The 16,040-nt window shown below is 38.8% G+C and overlaps 4 protein-coding genes across 4 annotated transcripts; 3 read left to right on the plus strand and 1 right to left on the minus strand.

Moving 5' to 3' along the window:
* Positions 1 to 549: 549 nt before the first annotated feature.
* Positions 550 to 1,899, plus strand: LOC306992309 (histone H3.2). Its single transcript, XM_079601030.1, has one exon. The coding sequence runs from the start codon at positions 568 to 570 to the stop codon at positions 976 to 978; it is 411 nt and encodes a 136-aa protein (XP_079457156.1). The 5' UTR covers positions 550 to 567; the 3' UTR covers positions 979 to 1,899.
* Positions 1,900 to 2,798: 899 nt separating this feature from the next.
* On the plus strand, positions 2,799 to 3,223 carry LOC306984138 (histone H4). Its single transcript, XM_079585211.1, has one exon. It carries the CDS (start codon positions 2,813 to 2,815, stop codon positions 3,122 to 3,124), a length of 312 nt encoding a protein of 103 aa, XP_079441337.1. The 5' UTR covers positions 2,799 to 2,812; the 3' UTR covers positions 3,125 to 3,223.
* Positions 3,224 to 4,211: 988 nt separating this feature from the next.
* On the plus strand, positions 4,212 to 4,651 carry LOC306989593 (histone H2B-like). Its single transcript, XM_079595442.1, has one exon. The coding sequence runs from the start codon at positions 4,224 to 4,226 to the stop codon at positions 4,596 to 4,598; it is 375 nt and encodes a 124-aa protein (XP_079451568.1). The 5' UTR covers positions 4,212 to 4,223; the 3' UTR covers positions 4,599 to 4,651.
* A 1,288-nt stretch (positions 4,652 to 5,939) lies between these two features.
* Positions 5,940 to 15,463, minus strand: LOC306988017 (Fc receptor-like protein 5; the record flags this gene model as incomplete). The annotated part of the gene is made up of 9 exons (XM_079592713.1): positions 5,940 to 7,719; positions 7,890 to 7,988; positions 8,679 to 8,924; positions 10,759 to 11,022; positions 11,111 to 11,389; positions 11,465 to 11,818; positions 11,917 to 12,192; positions 13,799 to 14,080; positions 15,448 to 15,463. 9 exons carry the CDS (start codon positions 15,461 to 15,463, stop codon positions 7,661 to 7,663), a joined length of 1,875 nt encoding a protein of 624 aa, XP_079448839.1. The 3' UTR covers positions 5,940 to 7,660.
* Positions 15,464 to 16,040: the final 577 nt, after the last annotated feature.

Genomic DNA, 16,040 nt, shown 5'->3' on the forward strand with positions numbered 1-16,040 from the left:
TATGAAACCATTTTTTAAAACAAATTAAAATTAGATTGTAAAGGATTATGAATTTGTAAATGTAAGTGTCATCAGCATAAAGATGTACCATGGCTATTATTAGCATAGCTAAAGAGATTTAAACTGATATTTTGATATAAATACAAACAAATCAAACATAACGTGATTAAGTATATGTACGTGACATATCTCAGTTTTTTTTTTTTTTGTCCAAGTCCAACTCTACAATCATAAATAATATTTAAAAAATTACAAAATCTCGTTTTTTTTCTGTACACATAAAAAACTGATTTCGCCTATTCTTTTTTCATGTATACAAAGAGAAACAAAGGATGTTTGGGCGGGAACCACAAACTATCGTCTCTTGTTAACGACTCTGGTTTGAAAACAGGAAGCGCGCAGCCATTGGTCAACTGTCATTTACAGATGCCAGACAACAACCAATCGAATGCCTCTGAAGCAAAGCCATCCAATGAGCGCATGGGAGCCCTATGCTTAAAAAGCGCTGTGTTCTGGTGAGATGTTCATTCGTCCTGTTCGTAGCAGCAACAGAGCTCCTCTGAAACAATGGCAAGAACTAAGCAGACCGCTCGTAAGTCCACCGGAGGAAAAGCCCCGAGGAAGCAGCTGGCCACTAAAGCCGCCCGTAAGAGCGCACCCGCCACCGGCGGCGTTAAGAAGCCTCACCGTTACAGGCCCGGTACCGTGGCGCTGAGAGAGATCCGCCGTTATCAGAAATCCACTGAACTGCTGATCCGCAAACTGCCTTTCCAGCGTCTGGTGAGAGAAATCGCTCAAGACTTCAAGACGGATCTGCGCTTCCAGAGCTCGGCTGTCATGGCCCTGCAGGAGGCGAGCGAGGCTTATTTGGTGGGTCTGTTTGAGGACACCAACTTGTGCGCCATCCACGCCAAGAGAGTCACCATCATGCCCAAAGACATCCAGCTGGCCCGCCGCATCCGCGGAGAGCGCGCTTAGATCCACAGCTGTCACACAAACGCAAAGGCTCTTTTAAGAGCCACCCCAATGTTTCTATGAAAGAGGTTTTCTTTATCAAAACAAAAGTAACAGCTAATAATATATTACATGCTAGGGAGCAGGAATATATATACATTCTTAAAGTCAGATTGTAGCTGCATTGTTCTTGCTGTCTACATTTGTTTCCTTTAGTATTGGTTTTGGATGTAATGAGAGGCTATTGGTGATTGTACAAATAAGAGATCCAGACTACACGTCCCAGAATTCCTCTTGAGGGAGTGTACCAAGCTTTAATGACGCTGGAGCCCTCCGATGGACATTTCATTTGTTGCACTTTAGTTCATATAATTTCTGCATCACCCAACTATCTTTTAATTTGATAATTTATTTAAATCACGAGAACCGGATGTCCATCAAATAGTGTTCATGTCCAGACATGTAATAGTTTAAGATCTGCACCTCATCACCTTTCATACAGGAGCCCTCTCTGATTAATCTTGATGGTTGTTGTGCTGTGTGTGAAGACTGTGATTTCTGAGATCTCTCTCTTGTGGTGTTTAACAGATTAACAGAGTGCTGTTAGTTACGTTTGTTAGTTTGATCTTTTGATAACACCAGTGCCCTTTTGTCCTATCTGTATAACTTCATTATTTGAGAAGCTAGGATTTAGGCTATTGGTTAGATAAGGAGGTAGGGTATGTCCTTGTATGTTTTGTTTCTTTATTTTGATTTGTAGGGAAGTTATTTTTTCTTGTTGGGAAGTTTGTTTCTTGTATGCATTATATAGCTAACCCTTGAAGTTTTTTTTTTTGCTTCCAAACTGTTTGGTTGTTGTTGTTTGTTTGTTTTGTTTAAGAAGTTGATTTGTTAAAACCACGAACATCACTGTGAAAAATAGCCCAGAGAACAAGACGAATAAAAATGGGTAAATACAAAGTATTTGTTTGTCATTTGTTACACCCTGACTTAGAGGAACTGTAACAACAGCTTTCTTATTGGAAGAGTCAGAAATCATACTGTTCAAATTCTTTTTGTTCAAATTACACTTTTCACACTTGCATATTTGTCCAGAAATAAAATTAATATAAAATAAACAAACCTTTCACAATGTATATAACCCAGAATTATATTTTCATATTTCAATATTTTAGGAATTATACCACAAAAAATAAGTTTTTTCTAAAAATTCTTCGTATACTTACAATACCAAAATAAATTAGATACAGTTTCAGTTTGGAGACCACAGAAAGAGCAATTACATCAAAGTCGTCAGAAATAAACCCCTTATTGGATAGCAACGATGTATCATTTTACAAGACACTTTGATCTTATTGTACGAAAATATTTCTTTGTGGCAAAGTCCACACTCTAGCCCAGTTAATTTCACTTGTATGTCTGTTCCAATAAAATATGGCATTGGGACAAGAGACGACATCTTTCTGGAACAGCACGAATACCCATGTGGTTTGATTTGCTGGTAAGAGATAATTTACCAACAGATAAGTCAGATAATTTTTTGTATCTTGTTATTAAACCCCGTACCAAACCCTATAACACCCACAGCTCCAACCAAACCCTACAACACCCACAGCTCTATCCCTCCACACATTAGATCCACAGAGGTGGAGCTGAACTACGTCAAACCTGGTCAAACTCAACCCATGACGTGCAGAGAGGCGGAGCTGCATGTCATTTGCTGAGCGTGTCGCGTGACGTTTAATAGAACCGCCCATTGATTTGGTTTCAACTAGGTCCGCTAGCTGAGTATAAACTCCTCTTCTCCAGCAGATTTTCTTTGTTCTGTTCTGTTGTTATTTGTACCGTATCTGTTGTCATGTCTGGAAGAGGAAAAGGCGGGAAAGGACTCGGGAAAGGAGGCGCTAAGCGACACCGAAAGGTTCTCCGCGATAATATCCAGGGAATCACTAAACCCGCTATTCGGCGTCTTGCTCGGCGTGGCGGCGTCAAGCGTATCTCTGGCCTGATCTATGAAGAGACGCGCGGTGTGTTGAAGGTGTTTCTGGAGAACGTCATTCGTGATGCTGTGACTTACACTGAACACGCCAAGAGGAAGACCGTCACCGCCATGGATGTTGTGTACGCGCTGAAGCGGCAGGGACGCACCCTGTACGGGTTCGGCGGTTAAGAGGTCCACGAAGAAGAAAAACCCAACGGCTCTTTTAAGAGCCACCCACATTTACACACAAAGAACAAGTTTCCATGTGGTTAAAAAAATTAAATAGTTACTTACCCAGAGTATTGAGAGTTCTTAATGTGCCATTCAGTAACATGCGTTATAACATTACTTGGTGGACATTGTATGGTAATTAAATATTCTAATGTGAATGAATGCGTTAAGTGTATAGCGCTTTCATTCATATGCACTACTGTACACCCAAAGCACTTAAAATCATATCAGGGAATCTCTCCTCAACCACCTCAAATGTGTGTAGCATCCCCTAAGAATCCCAGTACAACGGCGGCAGTACACACACACACACACACACAAACACACACACACGCGCGCACTATAGGTGAGAGGGAGTAATGGAGCCAATTCAATGGAAGGGGATTTCTGCACAATTTTAAAGTGCCTTCCAACTATATTTATGGATCATTCCTGGTAATAGTCCCCTGGTCTTTTAAAAGTGGTGGTGGTCCAATTGAATGTTAGGAGGCCATGATTGATAAGGGCCAAATGGAGGGTTTTTGGCTCCAGGGTTACACCCCTAATGTTACTCTTTACGAGAAGTGCCATGGGATTTTAATGGCCACAGAGAGTCAGGATGTCGGTTTAACGTCTCATCCGATTCCTATGGATAATGTATGAAATAAACAGAGGTAATGTGATGATCTGTGTTTTTGTAGTATAAATATGCTTTCATGTATTTTAATCATGTATTCATGTTTTTCAATTTGATTAAACAACTGAAATTATCAATTTTGAATACTGCAGTGCATTTCGAAAAATGCGGTAAAACGAACAAAGAAACATGATATAATGGGGGATGGTAGTAGGACATGAGGCGATGGGCGGGATACGCATTTAAAGCCTGTGATTGGTTGTCCTACAAGTCAAGGAACTTTTAATGCAGCCAATGAAATCATTCTGTGGGTTGGTCCAGGGAAACCACCAATCAGAGGAGGCTGTACCTCCCTTTGTAAATTAGCATAGAGCAGTGGATAAAAGCCCGCCTGTAGCGACACAGCTTTATCTTGCTTTGAGTGTCTCTGACTGAAGCATCATGCCTGAACCAGCGAAGTCCGCTCCCAAGAAGGGCTCGAAGAAGGCCGTCACTAAAACCGCCGGCAAGGGCGGAAAGAAGCGCAGAAAGTCCAGGAAGGAGAGCTACGCGATCTACGTGTACAAAGTCCTGAAGCAGGTTCATCCCGACACCGGGATCTCCTCCAAGGCGATGGGAATCATGAACTCTTTCGTCAACGACATCTTCGAGCGCATCGCCGGTGAAGCGTCTCGTCTCGCTCACTACAACAAGCGCTCCACCATCACATCGAGAGAGATCCAGACCGCCGTGCGTCTGCTGCTGCCCGGAGAGCTGGCCAAACACGCCGTGTCCGAGGGCACAAAGGCGGTCACCAAATACACCAGCTCCAAGTAGAGGATCCGCTCAACACAACACAAAGGCTCTTTTAAGAGCCACTCATAATGTCTGTAAAAAGAGCTTCAGTTTTTTTTTTTTGCACTATTTTTGGTTTAATAGTTTTAAGAATAGTGTTATTGTTTAATGTTCTTGTTGATGTAAAACATAAAAATACTAATGCAATCAGTCAAGTTTTAGCTTAGTTTAGTTATTCATTAGTGGAAGATTTTTTTTATGAAATGTCTCAAAATAAACATCCTGTAGATATTAGTTTAGAACCTTGATTTATGTCTGTCGTGATAAACATGAACATAAGATTACTACACAAATCTAAAGCACTTTGCTGTATAGAATAAAATGGCACAGGAGTATTTATACGTTTGCATTAATAAAATAAAAAAAGCAGATATAACCCAAATATTCACCTCAATTTTAAGAGTTTGGGGACCCATTTTCAAGCTGTTCGTAGATTATCACAATCTGCTTTAACTGAGATTAATAACTGAAAAGTAACAACAGATGTTGGCAGCTGCTTATTAAAGATATTCCATCTGAAATTACCATTATAAACAAAGGGTCCTGATTTTTTTTTGTTTTCATTTACTAGTAGCTTTTTTTTTTTTAAGTTGACCAATTTTGTTGTGTGTTTATAGTGTGTTTGGGGCATCAAGGTAAATAACTTTAGTGTGATTAAGTGAAGCTATTGATATTATAAAGCTATGTAACAAATCGGATGGTTACATGTTTTTAATTTGCTTCAGCAGTTTTTTTTTTTAGGTTGAGCGGACTCAACATAACGTCATGCAATTACAAACTACAGGGTGCACATGAAGTGATGCCTGTTGAAGTAAATGAAAGAAAAATGTTCACTCCTAAAACAGATTTGTGGACAAATCTAAAGCCCCTTTTTGTAGTTTCATTATTTAGAGACTGTGGTGGCAAACACAATTCTATCACTGAATAAGAGACAAACATTTCCAATAGTCTTTGATGGTTTATTTTCTGGCAGGAAAAGGCCAGCGGTCGTACAGTCACACAGAGTGTCTGCAGATTGTGACAGTGAAGGGAGAGCATCCTCTCCTTTTTTAGACTTGACTCCCAGAATGTTATGTTTCTAGGCCAATGATGGTATTTCAACAATACATGGAACATTTTTAGACTTGTTCATCATATTGTATCCTTGAGTGGAGGCCCTCCTGTCACGACCAACACTCTTTACCATTCCAATACAATTCCCTTAGAATGAGGTGTGTGTGTGTGTTCTCTTTTACTGTCATATGATGCTCACTGTTACGTACCCTGCAATTATTAAAGGGGTATTGGGAATAACATTAAATGTGGGAGTTTGACTTCGTACCAATGTAAATGCAGGCAAAGAAGACAACAGCTCTAAAGGCAATCAACACGTATTTATTTACAAAAATATAATGGGAAGAATCCATAAACTAACCAACTTACAATAATACTTACAGAAAAGTAAAGAACAAAAAGAAACCCAGGCAGGGGAAAAGAAGAAGGGAATTGGGCGACAAGTAACACTCAAACACATCTTACAATTTCCTCCACAAGACACTGACTGACCGGAGCAGCCAGAGTACAAGGCACATGAACTCTGACACAAGTCATAGATATGTGCCGTTATTTCAAGGCCCTCTTTACAGCAAAGCTCATGTTGTATAAGTTCTAAGGTGGAAAGGATTCCTTTGACTTATTTATATTATTATTATTAGCTGCATTGTTGCTGTTGGAGCTGATCTGTTAAAATGTCAAAGTACCCGTTGTTCCTCACATTCAATAAACTTCAAGATATTTGTGACGTCTCCGTCTCAGCTTTACTGAACATTTAATTCAAAATAATCATGTTTGTGAGGAGAAACATCTCAGTGCCTATAGAATCATTGTCAATTTAAAGAAACAATTGCATTCTTAGGCCTGATATAAAATAGCTGTCAAATGCATATAGTTGTAACAGTTTTGTGGCCCTGAGCATCCAAATGACAACTCTCTGTATTTTACAATGAAATGCCATTAAATTATGACATACTAATTTTTTTTTTTACTGTACACTCAGATGATAGTTTACAAATTATGATACAAATGTGAGAGACAAAGACATTACATTATTTATTTTTTTATAGCATACAGTATATGTGACCCTGGATCACAAAACCAGTCAGAAGTCGCACAGGTATATCTGTGGCAAATTATAGATTTTTTTTATGCCAAAAATCATTAGGATATTAAGTACAGTTCCATGAATATATTTTGTACATTTCCTACTGTACATATATACAAAAGTTATGTTTGTGAGTGAATGCAGCAAAAGCATGAACATAAATGCACAACTTTAAAGGTTATTTTCTCAATGTTTTAGATTTTTTGGCACCCTCAGATTCCAGATTTTCATCAACCATGCATCATTTGAAAGCTGAATAAATAAGCTTTCCATTGATGTATAAATCTTAATAATAATAAAAAAAAAATTACCCTTGTGACTGGTTTTGTGCATTAATTTAAAAACAGTTGATTAATTTCAACTGTTATTTATATACACACATTGTGATACAGAATAAAACTTGTTTACAAATTACTCAAACAAGCGAAACCGAACAGGCAACGGGAAACCAAAACCAACAAAACGTCAAGCTTTTACTATTGGAAGAACAGACGTTACAAAGATATAAGGTCACTGAATCTAGTTCTAATAAGGTTATGACGAATCTAAATAATCACAACAAAATAGACCATACAAAAGCAGAATAACACACTAAAATAATATTTATCATGCTTGATGACAAATGATCAGAGGTGGAAAGTCCAGGTTCAGAAAGTAAAAGTCCTCCTCAGTATTTTGTTCCAATCACCTGGACTTGCTAATTAGCACAGTTTTTCAGCCAGGAGAGAGAACTAATTAGTGAAATCAGCTGACTGAGTTCATGGGTGGAATAAACATATGGCAGGACTTTTACTTTCTGACCCCTGGACTTTCCACCTCTGCAAATGATATAAGGTAAATTAAATATTTTGACAGAATTATGTATGTAAAATTAATATCATGAATCTTTTAAAACATGTTAATATCAGATTGAAGTTTCTTCCTCTGTTACGGCGTACTGACTTTGGTTTTCAGTAGATGGAGCTGTGAAATACACAGACAAAAACATTTATTTCCAACTCAGAAAAGAAAGAAAGAAAGAAAGAAAGAAAGAGAGAAATAAAGAAAGAAAGAAAGAGAGAGAGAGAGAGATAGAGTGTGTGTGTGTGTGTGAGTGTGTGTGTGTGCGCGTGTGTGTGAGACAGAAGCTTTACCTCTCGCTCTGTAACATTTGTAAAGCAGCACGACTGTCGCGAGCAGATACGGAGAAGCTGCCAGAAGAAAACTGAGGATGTGGAAGACAGAAATCTGACCTGAAAAACAGAGACAAGAACATTATTCAGCAAGATTGCTATGTATTAAAGGCAGAAATTAATATAATTTTTCTACAAACTAAACTTGCTTTAGATTCTACACACATCTATTATTTTGATAACTTCATACATAAACATGACTGTGTATGTGCTTTAATCAAAACATTAATTCTCATTCATGTCCTTAATGACAGCAAACACGGCTTAGGGATGAAATGGAGGCAAGCATTCTTTAAAACGAGACATGGTGGCACTTGTGTTTGCCTGTATATTGATTTTTGGTCATTTATTTTAAAGTTTATAAGGGGATAAACCTCTCACCCAACAATACTGACATACCGACTACATATAAGCACCTTCAGATTCCTTCCTTGCTGATTTCAAATGAAAAGTAATTAATTTATAGACAGATTCTGGCACGAAAGTCATCTAGTTTTATTTTAATGTTGATTGGCTGTAATTACAACACTGTTCATTTCATTAAACTATAGGATGTTGGTTATGAGGTGTTGATGATTTCAATTGTAATTGGTTACAATAACAGGCACAATATTTAGTATATTTTGATTTGATTTAATAGATACTTTCGTTCACGTGAGTTATGTGAACTGATTGTGCTCCAGCAGAAATAAGAGAGACTCATATATAAATGTGTGGCGTATCTCATCAGACGCTCATGAATAAAATAACCTCTGACTGAGATCCAGCTGTGGAGAGACTGTCCTCTCTCTGTTTTACAGTAGTAGAAACCCTCATGTGACTTTGAGACAGTAGTGATGCTCATCTCTCCTGTTGTCTGATTCTGGATCAGTGATCCGTCTTTATAGAAATCAGCGCTGAGGATCGGGGAGTTTGTAGGTCGATGTAAACAGTGTAGAGTCAGAGTCTCTCCCTCAATCACAGGATCAACAGAACTCTCCAGAATCACCTCGCCGTCTACAAACACAAGATATGTGTGTTTAATACTGTAAATACTGTAGTAAGAATATAGCAAAACAAATCAGAAGAAAAATACTGATATTAATGACCCTTCGCTAAGCCCCGCCCTCCTTAGTTACTGTTGCTACGCCTGACAAGCTTTCGCGCATGGCACGTCTACTAGTGTGTATGCAGCGGTGTCAGTCATTCCCAAGCAGATAATTAGTAATTTTTGGCGAACAGGTGAAATATCTGAGAGAGCGAGACAGAAGGGACTGCATGCATTCGAGGGATATATCCCCGACATAATGCAACCGATTAGAGAATAATTTAATCAAAATTGAAGCTAAAGCCTATAGTCCCAGCGCAAGCAGCAGCGCCTCATACACTGACCATTCAAATGGGAAACACACACACTGAGGAACATCTGTGTTCATGCACAGCAGGGTAAGTGACATGTGAAAATCTAAAAATTATAAATCAAACAACTTATCCATAAATCTTGTGGAAGAACACTAACACCGGGAGAGCCGCGACCGGATTGGGGTAAAGTTACCCAGGGGTAACGTTAGTAGGCCGTCGATTAACACAATGCTGAAATATATGTTAAAGTATGTCAGTGAGCCCATAGATATACATAATAAAGGCTAGATGTCTTACGGCGGAATCCATCTTGTCACAGGCAAGCTTTCTGGCGGGCTCTATTGTTCCTGGTGTAAGGCGAGTGATCTGCACGAACATAAATACTCTTATCTCGCTGAAATCTAGACGGATTTACAAACGGTTTGGTTTCTTACAAACGTTATTAACGTTGGTATAATTCTGGATGCTTGAACATGTTAAAATATATAATATTATAATTATTCATAAGTACGCAATTTCATGACTACATCTCTGACGTTTATAACAAACCAAGCCGTTTGAATATCGGTAGAAAATTGAGCAAGTTATGGTTATTTAAAAAGTACATGCACCATTAAAACACAATGTTACGAGTGAGCGAGCTGACTGTGACAAGATGGCCGCCATGTGCAGACGTCGACCTCCATTGGCCAGCAGCGCGGACGAGACATCTAGCCTTTATTATATGATATCTATGAGTGAGCCTCCGTCTTGCCTTTAATCGTCTTATTTTACGTTCAAATATATGCATTATGAACAAAGAACCGTCATTATTTCCAAGCAATATGTGTTTTTGTTCATCCTGTCGACATGTAGTTGTGAATGGGGCGTCCCACTCTTGATCCACGCCCGTCATTTCTCCCCTCGGCTTTTAGGATTCGGGAAGGAAAAATATTCCACCCCACCATCCAAACTTTTAGGATACCGGGTATCAGATTTGCACAATTCATTCGCACAACGCTTCGGCTTTCCCTCGCTCGAAAGCTTGCCAGACCTCCTGCGCCTAATTACGGTTGCTAAGCCACGATTGGCCAGTGCCGGTTGCGTGGCTTAGCGAAGGGTCAATTGTACTTTATACTTCTAAAGCTTTTGTATGCTAGTGTCATGTAGTTTAACCAAATCTCATGAGAAAACGCAACTATTTTACGAGTAGACAATTGTTTTGTTTGGATTTTCTTTTTTAAAGGAAGCATTGTAGGAGCATTAATTCTTTGTTATTTATTCACTGTCACATGGGCACAGCTGATCACTTCCGCACTCTTTATTATTTCCTATGGTGGATTGTTTGATACACATTAGCCACCAATTTGCCAAAATGTAAAATAGTTTTAACATTGTACAGATGTCAGTCTGCGATCAGCTGTACAGAAAATATTCTAATCTAAATTCAAACAAAAAGTCTACATACATTTTCATGAGTGCAAATGTCATGATTATGAACCGGACTCACCGTGTACAGTGATGTTTCGAGGACGACGTTTCTCTCCAGACTCAGACTCACACCAGTACACTCCAGTGTCAGATGTGCTGAGAGAGGCGATTACACATGAAGATCCTGTTTGTTTTGCAAAAGTTTGTGTGTGTTTGTCTGTGTATCTTCTTACTGTCCATCCAGCAGAGTTACTCTGATCCTCACAGCTCAGAGAGAGAGAGTCAGATGAGAAGTGTTGACTTCTGCTGGGCTTGAGGACCAGAGACACTGAAGCAGAAACTCCTGAAAAGAGGAAAATCTCAGTCAGAACGGACAGCACAGAGACTGCAGTGACACACAGATCCGGATGAGCACCAGCATAAACCCTCACCAGTGATCCACAGTGTGTGTGCGCTGCTGTTGTGTGTGTAATAGGCTGGTCGTCCTCTCTCTGCTCTGCACGTATACACTCCTGTGTGCTGTAGAGCGGCAGGACTGAGAGTGTAAGATCCTCCAGCTCCTCTGCTGCTGTCTGACAGATGATCATGATCTCTGAACCAGCTGAACGTCCAGCCTGTAGAGGAGCCTGAAACCTCACAGATCAGAGTCCCTGATTCTCCTTCAGTCAGCCACGGCTGTGGAGACACTCGCACTGATGCCTGAGCTTCAGCTGAACAAAACAACATGAGTTACAGAGCCGTAGAGAAACTGATGGAGAAGCTGATCACAACACACACACACTCACCTGATACAGTCAGTGTAACAGCATCACTGATATTTGATTTCTGTGAGTCTGATCTCTCTCCTCTACACCTGTAGTTACCGCTGTGAAAGTATTTAACATTACTGATGTTTAACTCTTGTGTTGAGCACAGACTGACAGCATTTCTGTGTTTCTGTTTATTAGCTCCACCGGTGCAGCAGTCTTGATCTGTACATCGATGGGCAGAGTTTCTATCCCAGTTGTTGGTTCCCTCTATTTCCCATCTGTACGTCCACTCAATGTCTCCTGCCCACTTTATATCACATCTGAGAGAGACTGTTTCTCCTCTAAACACTCGTCCATCAGGTCGTACCGTCACCACAGCTTTAGGACTCTCTGTACACACACAGATTATTGCATTTATAGTTTCAGAAGTTGTGTAGATATTGTCTTTGATCTGTATTTGTTGCGTCACACACTGCAGTCTCTCTTACCTGTAACATTTACCCACAGTGCATCACTGTATTGTGTGTAATAGACTGGTTTCCCTCTCCCAGCTCTACACCAGTACTGGCCTCCATCAGACACTGAATCAATCTTCAGGCTGTAGTTTGTCTTCTTCTTCTCTGTCTCAGGGTTCAGTGTGTGTTTGTACCAGTAAGAGTCCCAGTCTCCAGTGGACGGATCCATGCGACAGGACAAAGTCACTGTGTTTCCAGTCAGTGCAGCTCCTGCAGGATCTGATGTGAGTTCAGGCTTCGGCTGTAGATCTGCAGGAGAACAACAACAGTTTATAGGTACACCATTACCTTATAGGAGGCTTAACACAAGGACCACAGCAGCACGTCCATTGAACCCACGGCTTAACAACCACTAGCACAAGGTTCCTACCTTAGTTAACCTGATACTACATCCCCCTTTCTAAACAAAGGATAATCTTTGTGCAGATGCAGGAATAAACATTAAGAGCATTTCTAAACTGTAACAGAAGGCTCTTCCGATTAGTTATACTTCTTATACTGCAAAATATAACCCATTCCATCATTAAAATGCGATCAAGATCAGTAACAGTAATAACACACAATTATGGTTCTCAACCTTTGCCATACTGTTCGGCTATGAAGCACTTTGAACATGTGCTTCTGTAAACACCTAATCAACAACATAAATTGGCCACAATCTGCCCTCCCCATAACTCAGGTGCTATTCCTAAGAACAAACAAAGTCTTTCAAGTAAGATGGAGGATTCCTTATTCGGGCTGGGAAACGTCTCTCACACGCTGGAGTCTGCGTTGCTTATAGTTTGTGTTGATTACATCAAAAGTGTTTGTAGTTTTTGTAAAAATAAGTGCAAGGCTGGAAAAACTGGTTGAGAGATAGACTGGTCTATGAAACAAAGGACCTTGCTGGAAATTAACATCTGATCTCCCCCATACAGTCTCACTCTCTCTCACACCTAAAGACTCACACAAGAATATATATGTGGTTTAATGTGAATGATTATTATGTTTAGTATCATTTTTAATGTCTCAGAGTGAGTGGTACAAATGTCTCATTTCCAACTAAGTTAAACAAAAATAAATCAGGTTTTGAGAAGTTTAGAGAAACTGGAACACAAAGGAAGGTTGTCTCTAGGCAAATGTTCTCCTACCCCCAAAAGGTGTTAACTCTGAATGTAAATTCCCATTGTTAACATGTGAAAGAGGTTTTGGCTATTTAATGGAATGCGGCAGGAGGATCGGGGCGCTTTCTGTATCTAGACTGGCCCGTGATGGCTGGGAGTGACCGAGACTTCCAGCCTCATGTATTTATTCAGGTTGGGTTCGCATCTCTTCTCTTTATTCATGTTTTGTATTGATTATCTTTGAATTGATTATACAGTTGACCTGATACCTGATTTAATAAATTGTTACATTTGATTATTCAAACTGATTTTGACCTTGTTCATTTAATAGTTTAAAAGTAATAGTCAAACATTCGCTCACTTTTAGTGATGCATAGCTATTATCAAAACCTTTCATTTATGGAGTCAGATGAAATAACGAGTAAATACATATGAGAAATGTATTGCATTTAATCCAAATTACTTTGAGATGCTGGGAAGACGGAACGCGCAAGAAACCGTCGCTGTATTATTGGAAACCCTTATTGGACCAATATAGCGCGGCTTACAGAAGTAAAAGCATTGATGTCCCGTTTACATGCATGTTCTTTTGTATACACATACCACACAAATATGGATTATACAATATTTACATAATTTAAAAGTTTAAAAATGAATTTCAATGTGATGAGGTCATGTGAAAGCTGGAATTGCTTATTCTTGAATAAATAATACAATCCATCTTTTTAAGTGGACAATGATGTTGAACTCACCCTTCACTGAGAGATAAACAGCAGATCCTGATGTTGATGAGTTTGGTCTTCCATCTCTCTGTCCTTTACACCAGTACTGACCCTGATCAGACTCAGTAACTCCTCTGATAGTGAGAGTGTGTGTGTTTACAGTGTAACGCCCAGACGTATGTAACTTTACACTGTATTTATACCACTCATAACTCCAGTCACTGTAAGTCTTTATCACACACTTCAGATCGACTGTTTCTCCAGTGAATACAGGACGGTCTGGTGTCACAGTCACTGTAGATGTGGGTAAATCTGAGAAGAAACACAGAAACACAAACTGACTCAAACTGCTCTTTCAGTGCAAAGTAAAATAATCACATCTTGTAAATGTTTAAAGGATGTTGAAGATCTCAATGATGAAGTTGTATTGCAGCGGTGACAGCAGAAGTGCATTTAAGCCCCTGCGTAAAATAAAAAACATTTTCATAAATCATATGTTCAGATATTTTTTTTTTGTAATGTTTGACAAATGTTGATATCTTTGTTGCTTTTCATAGTGTGATTTTTAAGGAATTGTATTGAATCCAATTAGGTCAATTTGACCCGCTCCATAAAGGGTGTACACAGACATTGAACAGTGCACGAGGGTTAAATCAAAACGGCCTAATGTTGTTGAATGAAATGTCAACCCAGGACGAGCTATAGGACTGTGAAGCTTTGGGGATGTTGATCAAGATCGACTCAATCTACTATTTTGATCATCGTTCTGAATGAATCCCATCCCAATTAAAGTCTTTGACAAAAATTGTATTTTCTCAGTTTTTGGTTTAAAGTGTTGACTTTTTAAAAACAACCACATTCAAGTGTTGATAAAAAAGAATGCATGAATATAATAAAATTTTTTTAAAATGAGTTAAAGTGCAGTTAAAGGTATATTTCAAGTATAAAAAATGTAATACGTACCTAACTAGGAACATAGTAGTATACTTGTATATTTATTAATTTTTGCACTTTAAGTATGATGTTATGTTATTACATGGCTTGGTTGAATTCTAATGTAGAATGCGGTATGTAATGTCTTGATAACCGCTGCTAAAGATAACACACCGTTGCCATGAAAAACTGAGCGTTGCCATGGATACGGTGTTCTTTAGCGGAAGCAATATAATTGTTTTTAAATCAATAAACTCCTTTTTAAATCAATATTTTGTGTCAAATGATTGATTTATTTGGTAGGTAGCCATGTAATAAGCGGGATAATGAGTGAGGCGGTTGTTATAGCGAATACAACCCCTTCAGGCTCCGCTTCGAGTCGGGGTTGTATTCGCTATAACAACCGCCTCGCTCTACATTATCCCTTACTTATCACACACCATTTGGTCTTTTTTCCCCACACACCTATCACCTGCTGGTGTGCGATGGTGATTGCCAATTAATCACACACACACACAAAAAAGTACAAGTATACTTCTTGCAGTATAAAACTACAAAATTAGTTGTTTACTGAGAGTATACTTCAAAGTGTACTTTCATAAACTAAAAATAAGAAAAAGACTAGTATACTTATAAGTTCATTTGTAGTACAGATGCAGTAAAAATAAGAAACGTAGTTGTGTGCACAACTGTTACACTTATAGTACACTTAAACATATAATTTTTATATACTAAAAGTCACTTACTATAGTACATTGACATTAGTATACTGACTACATGAAGTATACTTAAAAATATACTTGAACATGTATTCATAAAATTAACTTGAAGTATACTTCCTTTTTGTAAGGGTTTTGCTGTTGTACTGTCATTAGTTTTGTCTTGTCAGTTGTTTCGATGCTCCGTCACGATCTCAGACAAACACTTCTGACTCGCCACAGAAAGCAGAATGAAGCTCCTGAAGGAGAGATGAAGATCTCCAACTACAAGCTCATATGAGGAGATACTGAGTCTGAATCCACTTCATCAGACTATCTGAAGACTTCATGAACTCATTTAACATCTTTATCTGTGAGTCACGTCATTCTCTCTGACTTCAGCACTAAACTCATCTTGTATATTAGTAAATATCTCATGTAACCATAGCGACAGTGACTAAAGTAAATCTCAAAGATGGAGACGTCTATAACACTGGAAAGTCACAATTTGCATAATATTATAAAAGTATCCTGATAAAAAGGTGCAACACACACGACATCTGAAGACAATCATGACTAAAAGTGAATTGCTTATAACAACAGATGTGGCTGATACAGAAGATCATAAGTGTTGAAATATG

The sequence above is a fragment of the Phoxinus phoxinus genome (assembly GCF_949152265.1).
Source record: "Phoxinus phoxinus genome assembly, chromosome: 2".
NCBI classification, from domain to species: Eukaryota; Metazoa; Chordata; class Actinopteri; order Cypriniformes; family Leuciscidae; genus Phoxinus; species Phoxinus phoxinus.